The sequence below is a fragment of the Littorina saxatilis genome, linkage group LG2 (genome assembly GCF_037325665.1).
Source record: "Littorina saxatilis isolate snail1 linkage group LG2, US_GU_Lsax_2.0, whole genome shotgun sequence".
Classification (NCBI taxonomy): domain Eukaryota; kingdom Metazoa; phylum Mollusca; class Gastropoda; order Littorinimorpha; family Littorinidae; genus Littorina; species Littorina saxatilis.
The window spans coordinates 61,829,122-61,854,121 of NC_090246.1; the positions used below are offsets into that span (position 1 = coordinate 61,829,122).

Here is a 25,000-nt window from a genome sequence, read left to right on the forward strand (position 1 = left end):
AGGCAGACTGGGGCTTTAATTGGAATCTATTATTGAATCCTTTTACTTTCTTTGGCATTTTTAATTTTAATTTTTATTATTCTTATTTTATTGTATTGTGGGCAGATGTCGTAAGTTAGGGTTCATGGTGTCGTGGAAAGGAAGATAATCATATAGTATGTTGACCAAGTCTGAGTGTGAGCCAAACTGGTCGTTCTTCACGTGTTTGCATATATACCCCTTCTCTAAATCTTCCGACATCTGTATATGTTTTCAGGTCGGCCAAGCATGGAGAGACTCAGTCGAAAATGTACAGTTTGGACAGGAGTTCGGCCCCCGAGTTTTTGTCAGTTTTTTCGTCGTGGCAGTGCTTCTCCTGTTACCACACTACATCAAGGTAAGATTAGAATCGACGAACTCTGGAAATATCCCTGTCGGGATTGTATAGGTTGTGAAAGTGTGAATAATACTCTTGCTTTTATTGAGGTAAGCTTCACACACGTACTCGTTGTTCACATGTTTAAGACACATCTTTCGTTAGTGACTGGCCTACAGGTTTAATCTATAATGTAACGTGAGAAAGTTCAACTCAATAAAACTAAGAGTATTCACTCGTTCACAACCCATACAAACCAACAACAGCAGCATTAAGAATAACAACTAAACTATTCAATCAGGTTTCCCCTGCGCGTTCGTCAACACGGGTTCAGAGACCCGTAAAAGGCAACGCGTTTTGGTCCATTTTAACAATACGATAGGAAGACATGTCAAATAAAACAAGAAGCATTTAAAGGTGCCGTTCTTTTTGTGAAAGATCGTGTACACCACCACAAGACTTTTACATGTGCTAATTCAGAGCATCATTCAAATCGGACACATACGAACAATCAAAAGAGAAGACATTGCAACACTTTTGTACCCCAACTTGTTATTTTATTCAAATAATGTATGCCCATAACAACACTTAACTTGGCTTTCTTACACACTTTTTGAATTGAAGATTTCTTTTATAGAGGTCATGTGACAGCCGCTCACTCACGTAGGGTACCCCCGAAATCGACCCAACACAAAAGTAAGGTACCAAACTGTCACAAGAACCCAGTACAAGAAATCTTGAATCCGATAATGCTGCTAGAGAGCCCACCGCAGTGTCATTTAAAAAAAAAACATGTTTCAGCCAGAGTCGACTATCTACCTGACGGCTGTGTTTGGAACCATACTGGCATTCCTCTGGCTTGATTTCACCCTGCAAACCAGCTTTGCTAAGTGGGGCTGGCACCGGTTCCAGCAAATCTGGACTCACGACTCCAAGACCTGGCACATCTTCACACAAGAGAAAGCTTGTAATTTCAAGGAGCCGGCCGTCTTCTACACCGTGAACGCTGAGGACCATGAGCACACTGAGAACTCTGAAGACCCTGAGTACACTAAGAACGTTGACGTGCTGACCCTACAGTGTGCCCTGACCGTCAACGCATGGAGCGAAGGCATGTTCCTGGTGCTTTGGGTTGGGCTCGTGCTGTCTGGCCTCTTCAACTTTAGAAAGTTGGTCATCGCTGTGTTCAAGTAAGCTACACAGGAGTGAGAACACCCAGAACAAGCCAAAACGGAGTATAACTAACTTTCCTTTCTGTGGCATCTGCCGGTTTCGACATTTGTCAGGTTTAGTTTTCTTTCGTTTTAGCATTACTTTTTAGACCAACAAGCAAAACAAAGCACCAGGACCAATCTTCAATAAACTAAAATAAACAGGATTTTTCTTTTTAAAGAAAACTAATTGAATTTAAAACAAAAGAAAACAAGTCGCGTAAGGCGAAATAACAACATTTAGTCAAGCTGTCGAACTCAAAGAATGAAACTGAACGCACTGCATTTTTTCACCAAGACCGCATACTCGTAGTTTCGTCAGTCAACCGCTTGCGGCAAAGGCAGTGAAATCGACAAGCCAGAATAGTGCCGTAGTGGTCGCGCTGAGCAGGATAACACGCTTTTCTGTATCGCTATTCTTTTTAGCGTACTGAGTTTGTTTTTAATCCAAACATATCATATCTATATGTTTTTGGAATCAGGGACCGGCAATTGTTTTTAAATCGATTTCGGACAATTACTTTTAATCATAATTTTCATATTTTTAATTTTCAGAGCTTGTTTGTAATCCAAATATAACATATGTATATGTTTTTGGAATCAGAAAATGATGACGAATAAGATTAAATTGTTTTTGGATCGTTTAAAAAAAAGTTTAATGACAAGTTTCCGATTTTTAATGACCAAATTCATTAATTATATTTTAAGCCACCAAGCTGAAATGCAATACCAAAGTCCGGCCTTCGTCGAAGATTGCTTTGCCAAAATGTCAATCAATTTGAAAAATGAGGGTGTGACAGTGCCGCCTCAACTTTTACAAAACCCCGGATATGATCGGTCCAGTAGTTTAGTCTGAATCGCTCTACACACACACACACACACACACACACACACACACACACACACACACACACACACACACACACACACACACACACACACACACACACACACACACACACACACACCACGACCCTCGTCTCGATTTCCCCTCAATGTTAAAACATTTAGTCAAAACTTGACTAAATGTAAAAAGAAATTAATTAAATCAACAAATTTGACAAATGAGTGGTCTGTGTTATGGTGAGCATTGATATATTTTGTTTTCAAATATTTGTGTCTCACAAGCAGTCATGTTTTTAGATTACAAAAAAAGAAATCTAAACAACAAAGTGACTGTGGTGAGATGAACAAAGTTTGAAAAGAACAAAAGAATTCTGTACTCACCAATACAAGGACAGCACAATACAATAGGAATTTTTGCTTATGAAAGCTTCATCATGAAACAGACGTGTTTGTTTTGTCTGTCTCGGTCTTCGGGTATTGTTAGCCGAGACTATCTAAATATAGTCTTGCCGATGATTTGTTTGTGGTGTTGATCTTTTTGTTTGATACCGACTGACTAAATGTTTTTATATCGCTTCACGCGACGTGTTTACACTTGAAGTTGAATTCGCCAAACCTATATTTTTTTTCACTTTAGAAGATCATTTGCTCTGGAAAAAAGTTGTACTATTCTTTTGACTTGTGCTGTTGACAGGAATGAAAACAAAATTCAGAGTAGACCTTTACAGCATTTTTAAGCAATTGTTGATTTTTATTGCTTTATACGTGTATGATTTTTTTGCAGTCTTGTTTGAAATGGTGTTTGTAAAAACTAGTTCTTAAAAGTATCTGAATTTGGGGGGTTAAAACAACAACTATGATAGTCGTTGCGAAAATAGAGTCTACTTACTTGTCAAGAAAACGTCATCTTTTTCTTATGAGTGGACCAAAAAACACCATGTCTGGAGATATGACTAGTCCCAGAACACGAGTAATCTTAATGCTGACACTATCATGGACAATCACAGTCACAAGTTACAGTATATGAGTACAATGATTCACAGTTTATGTGTCGTTAGACATTTCCCATGGTGTTAGTACTTACTACATGTACTTTCTTTAACGACGTGCAGTATGGCTACGTGTAATAACTATATACAGATGTACCTACAATTATGCCACATCTTGAAAACTGGTAATTATGATACATTTCAGTAAAAGAATCTCCACCTAGTACCTACAAAATCTATGGGATTTTTCCGGGTAGTAAATATTTATTCTTATGCTTCGAATTAGACCTGAATTTGCACTGTTGTTGACGTCGCTGACAATAGTGAAGATGCATGTATTATTGTCTTCCTTCTTTGGTCTTGGTTTTGTTTTTAGTTTTTGTTGGTTAGTTGGTTGATTGGTTGGATTGCTTGCTTGTTTGTTTGAGTTTTTGTTTGTTTGTTTGTTTGTTTGTTGTTTTCTTTCTTTCTTTCTTTTTTTTTTCTTGTTCGTCTTTCTTAAACATGTCCTTGTAGATTTCTGTTGCTGTTGTTTGAAATATTCAGGTACATTTTATCATGCTAATACAAAGTACTTGTAAATTAACATTTCTGCTGTTAAGCACCTTCTCTAAATACACATAATCTCATATCATATTCTTCTTATGAAGATTTTTTTGTATCCAAGAAATCCTTTACCCCCTTCTTTCCTACCCATCTCCACACAACAATAACTAAATGACAAAAATATGTGTCCAAAAAAAAGAAGCTAAAGTGACTCTTGATCAATGTAACTATCAGTTCTTCCGATTTCGGCCAACTGATGACTATCTCTGTGTGTATTGAATGCTGAATAGGTGGACAAGTACAAGTAATCCACAAAATGATGACATGCTCGTAGTTCTGTTTGTCGTCAAGCAATGAATAGACACCAGCAACAAGGTGAATAACAGTGACGTACGTTTCTGATGACAGTGTGACACAGCGTCCGATTCTAGTCATATGAATTAAAGAAAATGTATACATCTATGATACTATGTGTGTGTGTTTTGAGTGTGTGTGTGTGTGTGTGTGTGTGTGTGTGTGTGTGTGTGTGTGTGTGTGTGTGTGTGTGTGTGTGTGTAAGTGTGTGCGTGTGTATGTGTGCGTGTGTATGTTTGTGTGTGCGTGTGCGTGTGCGTGTGTGAAGCATGAATCTATAAATGCCCTTTTTCTGTGCTTATAATCCAACTGGTTTGAGGCAATCTGATCAGGTCGAGGAGCACTAGAGGCTCTCTAAACGTCGCATTGGATTATCCTATTTATATTCAATGCCCACACCTTACCAAGGCTTCTGGAGCGTATTAGCCAATTTTATGACCGCACTGACAAGCTTTATAATAGCAAGACTTTGGCAGCGAGGTTGATCATTGTGGAAAGTAATCTCAATGAAGAAGCTACTGTAGAAATAAACACCTTCGTCGTTTTTTGGGGTGAAATTGCGGGTAGTTCAGGCACACCAATGTGTCGTTAATTGTCATGCTTGACTGCTTAAGCCGCACCATTCCATGATGAGCGGGCGTTCATTTTCCTCATACAGATGGGTTTGCATAATCTTCAGAGAATGAGACTGAGACTGAGACTGAACTTTGTTTTACAAGGATAATGATTTAAGGCTGGGCCTTTTCTTACAATCTGTCCTTTAGAGAGAGAGAGAGAGAGAGAGAGAGAGAGAGACAGACAGACAGACAGAGACAGAGAGAGAGAGAGAGACTGAGAGAGAGAGAGAGACACAGAGACAGACACAGAGAGACAGAGACAGAGACGGACACGGAGAGACAGAGACAGAGAAAAAGACTGACAGAGAGACAGTGAGAGAGACAGAGAGCGCATTAGGGTACAATCATTACCATCTTAAAGCACACCCAAGCAAAACACAAAAATAAAAGGCAATGGCTATTTTGCCGGTACCGGCAACGTAGCCTACAGGCTACGTTGCCGGTACCGGCAAAATAACGATATGTTACGGTAGAGGCTATTTTGCCGGTTGGACGCTGCTGAAGCTAGTAAAGTGAAACGTCTAGTCGGATTCTCCATCTCACAAAGGCAATACACAAGTCTCGATGTGTGTGTCATGAATCACATGAAATAGATTGAATATACGGACGTTGAATATACAACAAGTCATCGTCACATCTCTCTCTCTATGATCATTGTCGCTGACTCTCTGTCTCTATGTGTGTCATGAATCACATGAAATAGATTGAATATACGGACGTTGAATATACAACAAGTCATCGTCACATCTCTCTCTCTCTATGATCATTGTCGCTGACTCTCTGTCTCTATGTCTGTGTGTGTGTGTGTGTGTGTGTGTCATTCATAGCAGTTCCTGCACCAGAACCTGGTTTTTGGTCTTGAGCGTTTTCCAGCGTATTGCAGATGGAGGGATCTGAGACATGAATCACATGAAATAGATTGAGTATTCAACAAGTCATCGTCACATAGTGCACACACAGTGCGGAGAGAAGACCGTACAGCCGAGTAGACGTGTTGGACGGCTGTGGTGTTGTTGTTGGTGGTAGTGGGTTTGGGGCGGCTGTCATATCATACACTAGTTCCACAACCGCTACATGAGACGTCGTAGGCCTTGGTGCGACTGAACCATCCTCTTGAGACGTCGTAGGCCTTGGTGCAAATGAACCATCCTCTTGAGACGTCGTAGGCCTTGGTGCAAATGAACCATCCTCTTGAGACGTCGTAGGCCTTTGTGCAAATGAACCATCCTCGTGAGACGTCGTAGGCCTTGGTGCGAATGAACCATCTTCGTGAGACGTCGTAGGCCTTGGTGCGGATGAACCCTCCTCGTCAGACTGTGGTGTTGTTGTTGGTGGTGGTGGGTTTTGGGCGACTGTCATATCATACACTAGTTCCACAACCGCTACATGTTTTCCAGATCCCCACATTTTTACAACAGAATCTAACACGCTCAATTTCTCTTGGAAATCAAAGTTGTTTTCTGCAGCTAAAGAAGCCAATTGTTGTCTGAGGTGGAGGGCTCGCCGGTATCGGTTGTTTGCTGTGACAATGCGTGGACGAGGCGTCGTTTCGACTGTCACAGGTAGTCGTTCTTCAACAATGTCAGAAAGTGCCTGAAAGAATCGATGGCCGCGTTTGTAGTATTCAAGTGTCCACCGTTGGGCAATCAATTCAGTGTCGAATAAATCACGACCGCATATCTTTCTCACAGCGAAGATATGTCGACACGGTAGCGACATGGACTTGTAGAAAGTACAATCACAGGATATTGGCGTCACGCAGATTTCCCCTTCTGAACTGGTCACGGAAAAGTGTCCGTTATCCTCTTGGAGTACGACATGGCCTGCACGCTCCAATTGTTTGTAGAAGAATGAGAGAAAGAGAAAGAGAAAGAGAGAGAGAGAGAGAGAGAGAGAGAGAGAGAGAGAGAGAGAGAGAGAGAGAGAGAGAGAGAGAGAGAGAGAGAGAGCCTCTACCGGCAAAATAGCCTCTACCGTAACATATCGTTATTTTGCCGGTACCGGCAACGTAGCCTACAGGCTACGTTGCCGGTACCGGCAGAATAGCCTTTTCGAAAATAAAAATAAGAATAAAAAAAGAATAAACAAACCACAACCAAAAGCCCATACAAGCAGAAGAAGAAAAAGACGAAGAAATAATACGGCACCTGACATACACGTTTTATTCTAATGCGTTACAAAAAAAATAAAAAATAAAACCAGAAAATCATCACAGAAATCTGAAAATTACTTGTTTAAATATCTACCGACAGTTAGGCAGTCTTCAGACTTTAAACAAGTCAAGCGATCCTTTTTAAGACAGGTCCAGTTCTGCCTTGCTTCGACCGCAAAAAACGGAGTATTCACTCACTGACTCATATAAATGTTATGATGTCAACCGTGCCAAGTAAAAAAGTGAAGACCTTTTGTCGAATTGCCCACTTTATGTGTAGGTTTTACGTAGAACTAGCAATGAATAGAAAAGCCGGATGCTATCGAGTAGACAGATACATGTTTGTGAACTTTCTTTCATATACATAACTTGCTTGTCTGCTATATTATCTACTAGATGAATACCCGCTTCGCCGGGTAGCCGGCTTCGCCGGGAAGAAATACTTAGAGCCGTACGCCGGCTTCGCCGGGTCCGAACAATGGACCCGCCAAGCTTAGGTCCCTTCCAGATTCGTGGAATGGGAACCGCACGAAAATGATTCAGTGGCCATAATGCCATTCCTGACCATATCGAGTCCCATCCTTGTCGACGAATGTAACCGTGTTAATCACCTTTGGAGGCGAACTCCACTCAAACAGGATTGAGCAATTTAGAGCTTATCTCTAAGCCCTTTTGAACTGTTATGGCTTCTCAAAGGAAGGCCAGTACATACAAATACATGATAAATGATAAAATCGTTTATTTAACGTCACTCTGTAAAAACATTGGCGACATTTCAAAAGCCGCCAGACCACATCACAAACAGAACTGAACAATCCACAGGTGTTGCCCACATAGAGACACACACACACACACACACACACACACACACACACACACACACACACACACACACACACACACACACACACACACACACAAACACAGAGAAGCCGTATATATAGAGAGATAGATGACAGTGTATTTTTCGCGTGGCTATAAATTGATTCGACCTTTGCACTTTTACAGTGAGGATAATTTACGGGTCCAATTTACGTTCTGGACACTGCGGTGACCTTCTAAAAATAGTAACAGAACGCCGGGAATATCGGAAGATGCCCCCTCATACTATAGTGCACCATACGAAGGAAGGGAGGTAAACGCTGAAAACATGGAGAAGATAAGGAAGAGTTATGGTAGTTGATCCCCCCAAAAAAACCAAAATCGGTTTGCGCTGCGCGCTGAGAGCACGTATTGAAATATCTCATCGACCAGATTTTGTGCGGGGTGTATCTGAATATGGACACCAAATTTGAAGCAGATCCATCGAGAACTTTGGCCGTGCATGGCGATTACACACATACACACACACACAGACAGACAGACAGACACAAGTCGTATATATATATATATATATAGATGCCCTATTGACATATAATGTGTTCTGTGTAAACCTGTATTCTTTTTTTCCTAGAAGAACTAAGCTGCACTGAGCCAACGCCTTATGGTTCAAAGCTAATTGGCCTTTTTTTTACCCTTTCTTTTCTACTTTCCCTTCTATTAGATTTTCTTTCTGTTCGCTTTTCTTTTCTCTCTGTCTGATTTTCGCTTTCGTCTTTCTTCCTTTCTTTTTAGCACCAGTTTGTTTTCGCTGCTGTCAATCTTGGACCCCTGTTTTGCTCTTATTCCCTTTGACACGAACTCAAGATTCCATGATCATTGCAATGTTCGAATACAAAAGTAAACTACTAATAGCTATCCAGTTCTAGTACGTTCTTCCTGGTTTTACGGCTCTGCCTCTGTTCTTCTGTTCTTGTTCTTGTTCTTGTTGGAGTTGTTTTTTCAGTGTTGTTCTTCTTCGTGTTCTTCTTCTCTTCATCCTTTAATCCAGCTATTCTACGACTGTAACCATAGGAACCTCAGATTAATTGCAAGATTTGCTATGTGAAGTGTTTTTGGTAGCTTTATGTTACCGAGTTGTTTCCCAACCAAAAGAGATGGCCAAGAGATTTGCACACCTGACTGACGCTGAAGTTGATGAAAAGAGACTGAAGCTGACAGCAGAGAATACAAAGGTAAGTGCCAAGTCAAGAGTATGGTTTAAGACCCCCAACCCCCCCCCCCCCCCCCTCGATTTAAGACTAATTCCCTCCGTTTTGAAGACACTGTGTTGTAACATTTTTATAGGTCTCAAAAGGTGGGTCTCACTGCCCGGGGAGAGAAAGAAAGGATAGGGGACGGACAAAGTTTCCACACTGACAATACAACTTTTTTCCCCTTACCGTAGCTAACGGAGACACGCATGCACAGGCACACATTCGAAAAACATACTGTAGAACAAAGACACTCGTTATATCCAAATGTAATCAGAACCACCAAACCGACAAAAGCAGGAACCTTAAACGGCTTCCGGTATCAAATTCAAAATCCAAACAGAAAGACTGCTACCCGAGAATGATATCCTGCTTGCTGGCTCGCGCGCAGAGAAACATTTTCCCTCTTTATCTTCTCTCTCGCTTGCTGCAAAATCCCTCACTGAAGCAGAGAGTTTTTTAGACAGTCCAGACACTGGTTTTCCCCGGCTTGACATACTTTACTGATATACAGTTTGGTCAGTACATAGTGCCACTCACTGACTAAGTCCATTCATGACTTTTGTTAAGTTGGTATATATATATATTGTAGGCCTTTGGTATTCTTTATACTAGAATCCTTTTGTGTCATTTATGCGTTGTTTGTTTGTTTGTTTGTTAGTTGTCCGTTTGTTTGTTTACTTGTTTGTTTTGTCGTTATTTGTATGTTTACTTGTTGCACTGTTTATTTTTTGTTGTTCTTGTTTGTTTGGTTGGTCATTGTTGTTCACCGATTAGGCGCTAGAGTATTTGATGTACAACCCATACCCAACAGTCCATTGTTGATCCTGGCATAAAGTAACTTGTCGGTGATGTTGTGAGGAATGAGATTGAGAGTTTGCACTGTACACGTTGACTTTCTATAAGCTTGTGTTCTGTTGTGCTAGAAACTCTGATAGCGACTTGAACTTACTTGTGTAATTTGCATTTGACTCTCTAGTCATGAATACATACATACAGACATATAATTCTGTTCAAAGAGCTGTCTATGAAGAATCTTTAAGCAAGGTAGGTCCTCAAACTTTTACACCCGGACAGAAGCACGTCAGATTTTACATGGACCGGTGTAACAGGCACATAGTCAGTTTTGACCGGGAGGTCATTTTTGGCAGCCCAGAATTACCGCCCGGTCATTATGGGCTAGCCTATTTTGACCCCCCCCCCCCCCCCCTAGTAAATGTTGACACCCCCCCCCCTTTAAACTTCTAGAATAAGTACCTTAGGACCCTTTGAAACTAACTGTATTTATGTGTGCACAATATTTGTTGGAAAAATGACAACAAAAAAAAGACAAAAATGTTTTGATGCTTCCCTTCAAATTTCAAGAATAAGTACATTAGGACTTTAGATGACGAAATGTATGCATATATGTATGCATCTAAGTATCTCCACAGGTGTGTTTTTTCTGTGGGGTAAAGACACTGATGATTGGTATTTCTTCAAACCGGTGTCTTGTGCCTTTGCTTGTCCCCAGCTGTATTGCAACTTCGAAAGGTCTGTCAGTGTTCGTTTGAACCAGATAAGGTACATCAAAAAGGAAGACAGATTCGTGGAGGATATTTTACTGGCTGTACGATAAGGGCATAATTGTTTTATTTGGTTTCCTTTTCATAAACTGTGTTATACAGGGTAGGTGTCTAGCGAGTCGTGATTGCAGACGAACGTGTCACTTCGAACGAACGAACGAATGGTTTACTGCGTAGGCGCTAGGCCGTAGGCCCATTGCAAAAAGAGAACAGTTGGCTTGTGAAATAAACGAAAAATAAAAATACACAATAGTTGGAAACTCCGACTGTTGGAATAACGCGTCACGGATACCGAATCGCGGTCAGTATCTTTTCTCAAATTGTTCTGTTCACTCGATCATTGACGCGACTAATAATTAGTCCATCAACCAAGAATAGCCCTGATTGCAGCAGCGATAACGAGAAGGTCTTGCGTCAGCCTTTCCTTGATGTCCACAATTTGGTCAGGCTGGAGGAGAGAGAGAGAGAGATGATGATGATTATGATGGTGATGACGATGAAACTTTATTTTTCAAGGATAGAGGTTTAAGGCTACGCCTTTTCTTACAACCGGTCCTTACTTCAAATACAAATGTATTATGAGAGAGAGAGAGAGAGAGAGAGAGAGAGAGAGAGAGAGAGAGAGAGAGAGAGAGAGAGAGAAAGAGAGAGATATATATATATATATATATATATATATAGAGAGAGAGAGAGAGAGAGAGAGAGAGAGAGAGACAGAGAGAGAGAGAGAGAGACATACAGACAAACAAATATAGGAAGAGCCAGACAACTGCTTGTCTGCTTTACAGACTAACCTTCAAAAGGCCATAGGCTTCAAGGTAGGCGTTTTGTTCTTACCTGGTCTTTCAGAACATTAATATCAAATTGATAAAGAAGGAGAAAGAAGATGGAGGGTACAAAAAGAACCAGCCATCACTGTCTATCAAATGACCTATTTAAAGGCACACTCCTCCTAAAAAGAGTTTGCCTCACCATCTCACATCAGGACAGGCTTTTACATGTTTTAAGACTATCCCTCCTCTTGGTTACACACACACACACACACACACACACACACACACACACACACACACACACACACACACACACACACACACACACACACACACACACACACACACACACACACACACACACACACACACACACACACACACACACACACACACACACACACACACACACACACACACACACACACACACACACACACACACATACACACATACACACACACACACACACACACACACACACACACACACACACACACACTCACACACTCTCTCTCTCTCTCATTCTTTTTTTGTCTGCTTGTCTGTATGTCTGTCTGCCTCTCTCGCTCTCTCTGTGTGTCTCTCTCTCTCTTTCTCTCTTTCTCTCTCTCTCTCTCTCTCTCTCTCTCTCGCTCTCTCTTTCTCTGTCTCTCTCTCTCTCTCTCGCTCTCTCTTTCTCTGTCTCTCTCTCTTTCACTCTCTCTTACTTTTTAAAAGAAATAGGAGGCAAGATTTGACAATAAGGTGTTCAATTTCTCGAACCAGACAAAGGTGTTCAAGTGAAAAATTGCGAGAACAGAGAGCAATGAAACATGCATTCACGTAACGATGCTGACAAGGAAGTATAAGTCCAGTGCAAAGCTAACAAGTCGCGTGAAGCGATATAAAAACAGTTATAGTCAAGGTCAACACCACAAACCTATTCTCACAGACAAGCTTGAGCAGTGTGTAGAGAAAGTAAAAGATTGGATGCTGTGCAACAAACTGAAACTGAACGACGATAAGACTGAGGCCCTGAAAGTTGGTACCCGCTCCCAGTGTAGTAGAATCCTAGTGCTAGTCTGAGGGTAGGGGGCCATGAAATAGTCTTTAAGCCTTACGTTAAAAATCTTGGGGTTTATCTTGATTCACAACTTACCATGAGCAGACAAGTGAGTCACATTTGCAGTACATCCTACCTGGAGATTCGCAGAGTAGCCAAGATCAGGCGGGTTTTTGACCAAGAAGGCTGCCACACAGCTCGTCTGTGCACGTGTTACACCTCGCATTGACTACTGCAACTCTCTCTTGGCTGGCATTTCAACTGATCAGCTGTCTCGCATTCAACGAGCTCAGAACAGTGCAGCTAAGGTAATACCCCGAAAGAAGCGCAGGGATCATGCTATGCCACTGCTGAATCATCTCCACTGGCTTCCAGTGCAACAGAGAATACAGTACAAGCTGGGCACTCTCGCTTTCAACTACTTTCATTGCACCCTCCCTCCTTACTTGTCATCAAAACTGACAAAGTACTCTCCAACTAGTCCCCGAGGTCCTGATCCCAGCTGCTCCTCACAGTCCCTAGAGCTAAACTAAAATCAGCTGGACAAAGATCCTTCCGATTCCAAGTCCCTACACTCTGAAACTCACTTCCCATAGCAGTCCGCCAGTCTCCTTCACTACCATCATTTAAGATTAAACTGAAGACTCACCTGTACAAATCTGCTTATAAATTGAACAAAGTAATTAGGTCATTGAAGCTGTGGTGTAATGCGTGCATGTGACTTGTGAGTGAATGTGCTGAATGATAAGTTTGCTTGTTGACTGGTTGTATTTAAACCTTCTAGAGGATCTATTATATTATGTGTATCTGGTTGTTGTTTATGAAAAGTTAACTATTAGTATTAATGCCTGTATTGTATGATGAATTGAATTCGATGTTTTAATGTGCATTGGGTTTAAAAATATTATTATAATACAGTATGCCTGTTGTTAGTTGTTTAATTTGTTGCTTCACAGTCCTGCCCGCTTTTACGAGGGCTGTTCCATTATTATTTAGAATCCAGGCTCCTGGCAATATGGCGTTAAATACAAAATCATGCCGTCAAAGAATAGACTATCGTGAGGCTTGACACAAAAATTGAAGTTCCAGAGTTATGTCGTTTTCATACGGTCAACTCGGAAAGATACTCACCGCGCAATGTATGAGATTGCGTCATGAAGCTCAAATTCGCGATTTCGGAGCCATAACTTACAATAACCTCAAAATAAGGGTTAAAAGAGGCCGATCTGCATGAAAATGTGATGACATGTTTTAGGATGAACGCTCTTTGTAGATCCGTGGTGTAAAACTGGTACAGCAATTTCAAACCGGGTAGACGGAGCCTCGAAAATGATACCCACCCTTGTCTACTTATTTCATCCGTTATCCTCGAAAACATTGGCGCTGATGAACAGATAAGAGAAGATCTAATATATATATATATAGATCTGAGATATAATTAGGGAGACACAATATGTCATTGGCATTAAAAGCTCTGCATTTGAAAAGATCTTACACAAATATGTAATGGCCCTAAAACGATTTGCCGGTTGGGTACCGCATGAACCCAGTGACGGGTAAAAGAGGGGTAGGGCAGAGTGGTGCGTGACAATACTTGAAAAAAAGAAACAGCAATCGCTTGTCCAAATCAACATGGAATATCGTCAGTGATGACGAAACCTGGGTTAATAAGTTCTATTCTGAAAACAAACTATTGTCGTCTGTTCGGGTGTTTAACCAGGTGACCCAACCCCTTGCCAAGTTGAAATAACAAGAAGCCCTAAAAATGTTTTGCATCTTTCGTCGCTTTGTTTGTTTGTTTGTTTGTTTAACGCCCAGCCGACCACGAAGGGCCATATCAGGGCGGTGCTGCTTTGACATTTAACGTGCGCCACACACAAGACAGAAGTCGCAGCACAGGCTTCATGTCTCACCCAGTCACATTATTCTGACACCGGACCAACCAGTCCTAGCACTAACCCCATAATGCCAGACGCCAGGCGGAGCAGCCACTAGATTGCCAATTTTAAAGTCTTAGGTATGACCCGGCCGGGGTTCGAACCCACGACCTCCCGATCACGGGGCGGACGCCTTACCACTAGGCCACCCGTGCCGGTCTCTTTCGTCGCTAGATCAAGGCATTTAAACACTGTGACTCTTGAGGACAGGCACACAGTCACGTCTGACTGCTGTGTCCACCACTAATGGTCGAAACTATTTGAAGCTTGGCACAAACACCGTCCAAACACGGGTATTCGAGGGCTTATGCTGTAACATGACAACGCACCTGTGTATACTGCCTTTGCGACAACAGATTTCGTGGCACAAAAGGTAGTACTGCTGTTGGTTGAATCCACCCTATTTTCTTGACATCTCCCCATGCTAGTTTAGCCTGTTCTCGGATTACAAGAAATAGCCGCGGAAACACGGTTAGAGACCCCTGAAGACTCTGTCCGAGACTTCACGAGGGCCATACCAGGTATAGCTGATTTCACGTGGTCCCAGGCCTGAATGAGAACGTTTGAGAGGATGGCCAGTTGGGTGTCGGCTGGGGAAGGATTGGTCTAGAAAATGGCCTGGTTAGATTGTTGGTATGTGTTTCCGTTTCTGTCGACCATTCTACAATCACGTTCGTCTTTGATCTTTTGATCAGAAACATTAGCGAAAAACATATGGGAGATAACTCTGTAATCTTGTTTTGATAGATTTCGGCTTTTAAACACTTTCTTTCCCTGTACTCCGCGTAGCAATTATCCATCCTGTCAGAGAGACATGAGCGATAGCGTGGACCGATGATTATCAGAATGCCGTTGGGCCCTCTAAAATGTAAAAGTGGGGGTCCCGGGACGCACTAGGAGGGGCATCCGTGGGGAGCCCTGTATAATCATTACAGACTGGTATCTAGCGGTTGAGAAATGTGCCCGGTTTTTCTTATTGAATTTGTCAGAGGGCTGGAAAGTGTCACATTAAACACATCACACACACACACACACACACACACACACACACACACACACACACACACACACACACACACACACACTCACACACACACACAAACACACATACACACGCACACACACACTCACACACACACACACAAACACACACACACACACACACACACACACACACACACTCACCTACCACCCGAGATACATCCTGCAAATTAATGACATTGGGTTTTCCACACACACACACACACACACACACACACACACACACACACACACACACGCACACACACACACACACACACCCCAAAATTACCCTGACTTGCATCCGGTAAACTTAAACTTACTCGGTTCATGTGTTTTTCTAAGAACTGGCCGACTCATAGGAATAAAAAAAAGAAACAAACACACAAAAACAACAACACATGTTGCGTGACACGCTGGGGTTTGAGATGAGTCGACCACACAGTCACTTCAAGGCACGTTGCTGGGACGAACAAGTCTTCAGTTTGAAGAGGAGTCTCGAGGGCTTTATTATTTTATTGCCATTGTTCACGGAATATCATATTTGCTACCATTACAACGAAACAATGTGAGTCTGTTTCAATATCTTGCAACAGCCCTACTCTGCTGTAAAACAATTAAGTCAAAACGTTCTATGATAGCATCCTTTTTCTTGTTCGTTTATTCTTTTGTTGCATTTTTGTTTTGTTAGTTTGTTTGCTTGTTGTTGTTTTTTTTAATTGTCTTTTGCCTTTTATTTTTGTTCTTAGTAATGTAACAATGATTATGGCTTTGCTTTTTTTTTCTTGGCCTTATTTTTATAGCCGCCTTTATGCAAAGCATAAATAGGCTATTTAGGATTCGCTCTGATTGTTTGTTTGTTTGTATCTTGAAGAGTTTAGACTGTATCGCTGGTACTCTGGTACTCAATTGAGCTCAAATTCGGTGAGTAGCTTGGAATTGTGAGGCCAAGGGTGTGTGCAAAAAAATACGTTTCTAGCTGTAGGCAAACGGAAGATATTAGCTTTACACGCTTTTGGCACCCGGCCAGGAAAAAAAAAATTACCTGTAAAGCGGCTGATTAAGGATTTCGCATGAGGACGCGCGTTTCAACCTAACACTTGATGTCGAAGAAATGTGCTGAGTGAGACCTAAAACCTTTATACACGAAGCATGGAAGCTTTTACAAAGCATGGGCGTGTACACTAGTCAGATAAAATATTTTTTAATTCGTTTAAGTTGTTGTCAAAGACGTTTTCAACTTAAAGTGAAAGTGTAAGTCATCGCGCACGTCTGTGGTTGAAACATCGTCCCGCGGCGGTGTGAATGCGTGGAGTTTTTTTTATATACTCTAAGAGAGGCTAGTTTTCGACGAGCTCACGATAGTTGAATCGTTTAGGGCGCTCATGTGGGAAGGCGTAGGTGCCGGGATCGAAACTCCGCGCATGGTTTGAACATTTTTTAGTTTATTATTTTCATCCGAGCATGCAGTTTTCACTTTTTTTTCTTCTGCACTCCTTTCTCGCTCTCTCTTTCATCTTATTTTAATTGTTTTAATTTTTTTTAATTTAATGGGTTTTTTATTTTTTTTTATATAAATTTTTTTATTTTTTTATTTTTAATCCAGCTATTTTTTTCAAGCTTTTCGACGCACAGATTCAACCGATGCTGTCATATGGTGCCGAAGTTTGGGGGGTTGAAGCAGACCATACACCTATAGAGTTCATTTATTCGCACTTAAACGTTTTTTGAATACGAGTATGAGAACACCAAATGCTATGGTCTATGGAGAAACGGGAAGGTACCCCTTGTTTATAAACAGCTTTGTTAAATCCATTCGTTTTTGGCTACGTATTTTGAGGATGCCACATCACCGCCTTCCGAGCAAGGCGTATACAATGCTGAAATATCTCCATGAACAAAATAAGAAAACATGGGCATCCTCGATCTGTTACACTCTGTACATGTACGGTTTTGATGAAGTATGGGAAAACCAAGGTGTTGGCGATGAGAGGGCGTTCCTAACAGCATTTAAAGAAACACTTATTTCATCCTATAAGCAAACCTGGCTTGAAAATGTACAAGGAAGTGAACGTTTCTCTCTGTACAGAACCTTCAAATCAACCCTAACATTATCCAATTATTTAAGTGATTTGAAACATATTAAAGCTAGAAATCTTCTGATTAGACTTAGATTGGGAGTATCTCCTCTGAAAGTGCATCGATTTCGCTTTAATTTAAATGCAACCTCCGCTGATTTATCTTGTCCATTTTGTTGTGGCAGTGTTGAAGATGAAGTCCACTTTGTTTTAGTATGCCCTAAATATGCTGAGTTAAGAGAATATTATATTCCACGAAAATACACTAGAATCCCATCATTGTTTAAATTAACCATGCTGTTTTCAAACACTAGTAAGCCGCTATTGCTACGTTTTTCTACATTTGTCATGAAGGCGCTTTCCATTCGTAATCCATAATCCGTAAACGAAACAGGGCGATACTAGTAGGATGTTCTTGTTTTTGTTTACTATGTGCATTTGTATGCTGGTGCTTGAGATGTGCTCATCTCCATGAAAAGGGCCCAAGGCCTACTCATTAAAACATTCAGACTTCAGACTTCAGACTTCTCTCTCTCTCTCTCTCTCTCTCTCTCTCTCTCTCTCTCTCTCTCTCTCTCTCTCTCTCTCTCTCTCTCTCTCTCTCTCTCTCTCTCTCTCTCTCTCTCTCTCTCTCTCTCTCTCTCTCTCTCAGTATGGTTTGAAACAGTTTTGCGAGACTTTTAATGTCGCGGATCAGAATCCGGCCCAAGTAAGTATATTATATTCGTGCTGATTGGTCAAGGTATGTTCCTGCCTTGGAATCGGCGTTGGAATTTTTTTTATCAGTGTCAAAAGTTAGACACGGTCAACTGATTTTGCTCTGAGTGAGTGCAGGTGACCTCAATTAGCTGACGGTGACACCTCTCTGCCCACAGAGGGGCTGGGGAGGAGGGGGGGGGGGACAGGGGGTGGGGGTGGGGTGGTAGCTGGCTAGACTGCAGTGGGGTGCTGGTGTCAGCTGGAAGTGAAAGATCTCTGAAGGTAAAGAAGAGGTGTACTCTTCCAAAGTTCAGTTGTACGGAACGCGGATCGTATCAACTGATGCAGGAAATTGATGCATCCAAAACCAAGAATTTGATGCATCGTTTGGATGCATCAGAATTCTCGGGTTTTCCCGGAAAGTGCCGAGCAAAAAGCAAACTTTGAACCGGAATACGAAGCGAAACGAAATATTTCTATCAACTGATGCAGGAAATTGATGCATCCAAAACCACGAATTTGATGCATCGTACAAGGGCTTCTTGTGTGTAAGATCCCGATCGCAAAACATTTGCACAATAAGAAAAGGTTCGCCGAACACCAGTCAAAAACGATTCTTTTTCGGCCATGTTGAAAACGTCGGAAAACGAAAGTTTGAGTCGAAGGTCAATGGCGTCAAAACTTCGTGTGCACTAAAGACAAACCACAAACAAAACAAAAAATGCCTTAAAATGCATAATGCCGTGACTTTGACTTGTTCCCTATTTAATGGTTTGTTGTACGTCTATTTTTGTTTTATCTAACCAATCTGTTTATATTCGTCAAAATGTCATTTCAAGTTTTTCCGTGCTCAGGTATTTCTTACGGAAAGACCGGAAATGAATGATCTTTCGCATGCATACAAAACCGAAAGTGATGCATCAAAATGATGCATCAAAATGATGCATCATTTTCTAAAAGGATGCATCATTTTCTAAAAGGATGCATCAGTTTTGGAAAATGATGCATCCTTTTTGAAAATGATGCATCCTTTTGTGAAAATGATGCATCCGATACGAAAATGATGCATCAAATTCTTGGTTTTGGATGCATCAATTTCCTGCATCAGTTGATACGATCCGCGTTCCGTACAGTTGTCACGGCTTCGGGTAAGGAAAGCGGTGTTGTGTACAGGCGTCTCAGTGGTTCAGTCTTGCCAGCGTGTGTTCTTCATCCTTTGACACAGTAGTAAAAACCTGTTGCTTTTCTTCATGTTCCTGTCGTTGTTGTTGATTCTGTTGTCGTCGTTGTATTTGCAAGGCAGTTGTTCTTGATGTTTGCAGTGTGAGTGTGTGTCTATGTGTGTTTATGTGTGTGCGTGCGTGCGCACGTTTGTGTGTGTGTGTGTGTGTGTGTGTGTGTGTGTGTGTATGTGTGTGTGTGTTTGTGTGTGTGTGTGTATGTGTGAGTGTTTGTGTGTGTGTGTGTGTTTGTGTGTGTGTGTGTGTGTGTGTGTGTGTGTGTGTGTGTGTGTGTGTGTATGTGTCTGTGTGTGTGTGTGGTTGCATGATTTTCGGTGCGGGTGTGTGTGGCGGTGTGGGAGTGTGTTCGCCGGTGTGCAAAACTCGTTACTCATTTTAAACTGCCTGAAAGTGCAGGCTGGACATTTGGATGAATCAACCTGTATGATGGAAGAATCCTGTTTCAAGTGCAGGTTGTTTGGAAATGCACATGAGAGTCTTTAACAAATGTTGCCTGAAAAATTAGCACCGTCGCTTTAAAGTCTGAGCACCTATAATACTAAATCATCAATTTAGAAACATGTTTTGATAACACTTTCGAGGACCATTGTGATTCATTTCATGACGTGTTTTGTTAGAGATTTCGGTGAGGCAAGGGGGAAATGTTAGGGTCACTAGAATTGGATTTTTAACATCCTTCTTTTGATGTATGGAATTAATACTTGTAATAAACATGTGTAAATACACTGTAAATATCATGTTGTTTTCAAATGTAGCATACGTTTCAGGCAAAGTAGAATTAATGTAGAGTTATACATTTGATACCACAATTAAATCAGCATTCCCTCCTTATTTTGTTACATTATTGTGTTGTTTACATTGTTTCAATAAGGTTTTGAGTCAAGATTATCGGATGTCAAAGGCAAAAAGACGCCACAATAGGAACTTTAACGTCACGCGTATGTTTCCGAAAATTGAGAGGAAACAACAAAGTGTTTCAAAAATGAAGTGACTTGGCCTAATTTTGAAGTTCCAGCTTGACTCTTATTTAACCCGACCTTATTTACATGATACACACACGTGTGAAGAGATGGTTTATTTATGCCATTGGTGGCCTCTCTCACATATTAAGAATAAAACACGTGTATACACACGCAAAACACCAGACGTCTCAAGCAACTCGGAGCTGGGGGGAAATGTTTGGTCACATTATGTTTCGTTTATAGAATGGTATAAGCTACATTAAGTAATAACTTAACATTTGTATAACAAGTCCTAGCGTTTATAACAATGTAATACTTGCAACTATTGAAATAAGATAAACACACTTTCTCCATAGCGTGAACAGATGTTAGTACTCAATTCCTGTGGTAACCTTCCCAGGCCGTAAAATATTAATTATTTGAAAAATGTAGATTTGTTTGCTATCGTGAGAGTAAATGTCGTTACACTTATGTGCTGTAGTTTATGATTAGCTACCGTGAATGGACTGCTCGGCTGTGTTCTATAACAAGTATAAATGTTGCCGAATTAACTTCCTTTCTGGCACAATAAAAACAAGTCGCGTAAGGCGAAAATACAACATTTAGTCAAGCTGTCGAACTCACAGAATGAAACTGAACGCACTGCATTTTTTTTCAGCAAGACTGTATACTCGTAACATTGTCAGTCCACCGCTCGTGGCAAAGGCAGTGAAATTGACAATCCAGAATAGCGCGGTAGTGGTTGCGCTGAGCAGGATAGCACGCTTTTCTGTATCTCTATTCTTTTTAACTTTGTGAGCTTGTTTTTAATCCAAACATATCATATCTATATGTTTTTGGAATCAAGAACCGACAAGAAATAAGATGAATTTGTTTTTAAATCGATTTTGGAAATTTGATTTTAATCAACATTTTCATAATTTTAATTTTCAGAGCTTGTTTTTAATCCAAATATAACATATCTATATGTGTTTGGAAGCAGAAAATGATGAAGAATAAGATAAAATAGTTTTTGGATCGTTTTATAAAAAAATAATTTTAATAACAATTTTCAGATTTTTAATGACCAAACTCAATAATTAATGTATACGCTTCCAAGCTGAAAAGCAATACCAAAGTCCGACCTGTGTCGGAGTTTGCTTGGCCAAAATTTCAATCAATTTATTTAAAACTAGATGAATACCCGCTTTGCCGGGTACGGCTTCGCCGGGAAGAAGACGAGCCGAATACCCGGCTTCGCCGGCGCACCGCACGAAGGAAGGGAGATAAACGCACAAAACACTGGAGAAGAGTAAGGACAGTGACCTTGTAAAAATAGTATAACGGGAATATGGATTGAGCGTTGTCGACAGTGACCTTCTAAAAATAGAAACGGGAATATGGATTGACGCCACACGAAGGAAGGGAGATAAACGCTGAAAACACTGGAGAAGATAAGGAAGAGTTACTGGGAATGGATCCAAAGAAAAACCAAAATCGGTTCAGCGCTGCGCGCTGAGAGCACGTGTTGAAATATCTCATCGAGCAGGTTGTGTCCGGGGTGTACCTGAATATGGCCACCAAATTTGAAACAGATCCATCGAGAACCTTGGGCGTGCATCGCGGACACACACACACACACACACACACACACACAGACACAAGTCGTATATATATATATATAGAAGTGAGGGCGTGACAGTGCTGCCTCAACTTTTACAAAAAGCCGGATATGACGTCATCCAAGACATCTATCGAAAAAATTAAAAAAGATTCTGGGGATATCATTCTCAGGATCTTTCATGTAAAATTTCATAAAGATCGGTCCAGTAGTTTACTCTGAATCGCTCTACACAGACACACACACACAGACACACACACACATTCACACACACACACACACACACACACACACACACACACACACACACACACACACACACACACACACACACACACACACACACACACACACACACACACACCACGACCCTCGCCTCGTTTCCCCCTATATGTTAAAACATTTTGTCCAAACTTGACCAAATGTAAGAACTAACTAAAAAGCCTACAAAGCAGCGACAGCTGCTTGGCTGTTAATTTTGTGGGTATGTATCTGCTCCTATCTTATGTAAAAACCCGAACACACGAAGGAAGATATCTTTAATTCGGTTAAATAAAATGAGTCACATAAGCTTAGTTTGTTTTTGGAAGCATGCAACTCTACTCCGTCACAGATGACTTCCATTGAATGCGTCGTTCCAGTCGAACGCACGGAAGTTAAACGACAAAGGACAAAGTGACACGGGTTTATCAAAGTATGTCTCAAGAGAACATGATATCAACACCGAGAATCAAAAAGAACGTGTAACTCTAATCTAGTAAATTGCCACACGGATATGAAAAGGTCGTGCTGACTGAAATGTGATCATGCAAACAATATCCAGACAAAAATGGACCGGCACGGTTGTCCTAGTGGTAAGGCGTCCGCCCCGTGATCGGGAGGTCGTGGGTTCGAACCACGGCCGGGTCATACCTAAGACTTTAAAATTGGCAATTTAGTGGCTGCTCCGCCTGGCGTCTGGCATTATGGGGTTAGTGCTAGGACTGGTTGGTCCGGTGTCAGAATAATGTGACTGTGTGAGACATGAAGCCTGTGCTGCGACTTTTGTCTTGTGTGTGGCGCACGTTATATGTCAAAGCAGCACCGCCCTGATATGGCCCTTCGTGGTCGGCTGGGCGTTAAGCAAACAAACAAACAAAGACAAAAATGAATGTCAAAACGGACATTTTTCAATGTCTTGTGCAAACACAGAACATACCATCTAGCTGATACAGTGGAACCCCCTTTTTAGGACCTCCAACAATTGGCTAAAGCCAGTCTATAAAGGGAGGGGTCTTAAAATGGGGTTAGTTCGTTAGTTAGTTAGTTAGTTGTTGCTTGTTGGGTCCAGCGGACCATATGTGACCCTCCACCACGAAATGAGTCGCATGTCACCTCACGCGGTTCTGCGCTAGGCATAATATAAGTCCGGGGGGTGTCTAGTAACAGTGTGAGGGTCACCATAGTCACAGGCTTATAACTCGAAAAGTGTTCACTCTTTTCTAAAACGGTTTTTACCACTGGATAGAGAATAAAAAAAACTCTTTAAGAAAATGTAAAAATATGAAAATCATGAAAAGGTGACATGCGACTCATTCCGTGGTGAAGGGTCACATATAGGCCAAATGAGGACCCCAATTAAAAGGGGGTTACATTTACAGAGGTGAACAGAGAATGTGAAAGAGTAAGGTCTGAAAAAGAGGAAGAGAATGTGAAAAAGTTAGGTCTTAACAGAAGGAATTCGTAAATTGGGAGGTCTAAAAAAAAGGGGGGGGGGGGGTTCCACCGTAACTAAATGCACAAATAACTGTTCAGCGAAAGTTGAGTCGCGTGTGAATACTCGTACACCCTTCAAAGACATGACAGTGAAACATGATTTTTCTTGCACATCAGATTACATTTCTGGTGCTCACCCATTCCATTTGAAAAGCAATTTCAAACAAATGTTGACAATATGATCAAGAAAGCTAAGACGACAAAAAATATATCGGTTATAGCACTTTTGACACGGACACGAAAAATTCATCTTTTGTCATTGTTTTATGTGTCTAAATTGAGAAATGCTCGTAATCCCAGGTAAAGTCTTGGGCAGGTGTGTGGTGGTTTGCAAGATGGCTTCCACAGGAAGGAGGGAACCTTTGTGGTGCTGTTAAAGACTGATTTTTAATTTGTTCAACTCAGTTTGTGATGGTGAAACAAATTCCATGCACTTGTACGTTATATCTGAATAATCTTAATCACAGCGAAACAAGTTCTTCGGTGTTTGTACAGCTAACCTAATTTCGACTGAATATTTTACTCTACCGTTCAGCACCTCTTTATAGCTATTAGTAAAGCAAAAGAAGACACTATCTGCGACAAAGCTTGGGCAAAAACGGTTAAGTGATGATGAAGACGGAGGAGGGAAAACTGGCCACAAGTCGTTCTCTTTCGGAACTTAATGACCCAGCAACAAGGCAATCCAAATGTAGCGGACTATAGTTACTGGACATATCATAGTCAATGACGATCACATTCAAAATCATAGTGTTTTGGGAGAAAATCATATTGGAACTTCCCAGGTAAAAACTGTTTATAAACTGTTAGGCAGGTGAAGTCCCCACCCCCTTTTCTTTCCACATATTCGTACACAATTGTTTCTTAGGAACCGAATGTTAAATTAAAATGACCTGGGATTTAAATTCACTAGTAACCCCTTAATTGCAGAATACACTTTGAAAATGTGCTTGACACAGGGCGTCATTACCTTCACATGTATCTGTCTCAGGGGCAGAACCCGCAAGCCGGACTGTGACCTGGGCGTGTTCTCTCGGTTCTCGCTGTTCGACGCCTACGGACAGGACGCAGCCAGTCTGCTGACCGCTAACGTCACCTTCCTCTGTCTGCTGGTGGCCGGCGGCTTCCTCTTGGCCGTTTCACTGGTGGGGAAGCCCATTAAGTGCTGGTGTCCGGCCGAGAC

The 25,000-nt window shown here is 41.4% G+C and overlaps 2 protein-coding genes and 1 long non-coding RNA gene across 3 annotated transcripts in view; 2 read left to right on the forward strand and 1 right to left on the reverse strand.

Moving 5' to 3' along the window:
• Positions 1-4,412, forward strand: part of LOC138959451 (uncharacterized) — a 6,470-nt gene extending 2,058 nt beyond the window's left edge. The window contains exons 3-4 of the mRNA XM_070330950.1: positions 257-376; positions 1,157-4,412. Coding sequence (XP_070187051.1) covers positions 257-376; positions 1,157-1,549 — 513 coding nt within the window. The 3' untranslated portion in view covers positions 1,550-4,412. The remainder of the gene's footprint in view (positions 1-256; positions 377-1,156) is intronic.
• LOC138959462 (uncharacterized) overlaps positions 1-25,000 on the reverse strand; it is a 381,943-nt gene that overhangs the window by 267,688 nt on the left and 89,255 nt on the right. The window lies entirely within an intron of this gene.
• Positions 15,899-25,000, forward strand: part of LOC138959452 (innexin-17-like) — a 14,889-nt gene continuing 5,787 nt past the window's right edge. The window contains exons 1-2 of the mRNA XM_070330951.1: positions 15,899-16,050; positions 24,809-25,000. The exon at positions 24,809-25,000 is cut by the window's right edge and continues 67 nt beyond it. Of these exons, the coding sequence (XP_070187052.1) occupies positions 15,911-16,050; positions 24,809-25,000 (332 nt within the window). The 5' untranslated portion in view covers positions 15,899-15,910. The remainder of the gene's footprint in view (positions 16,051-24,808) is intronic.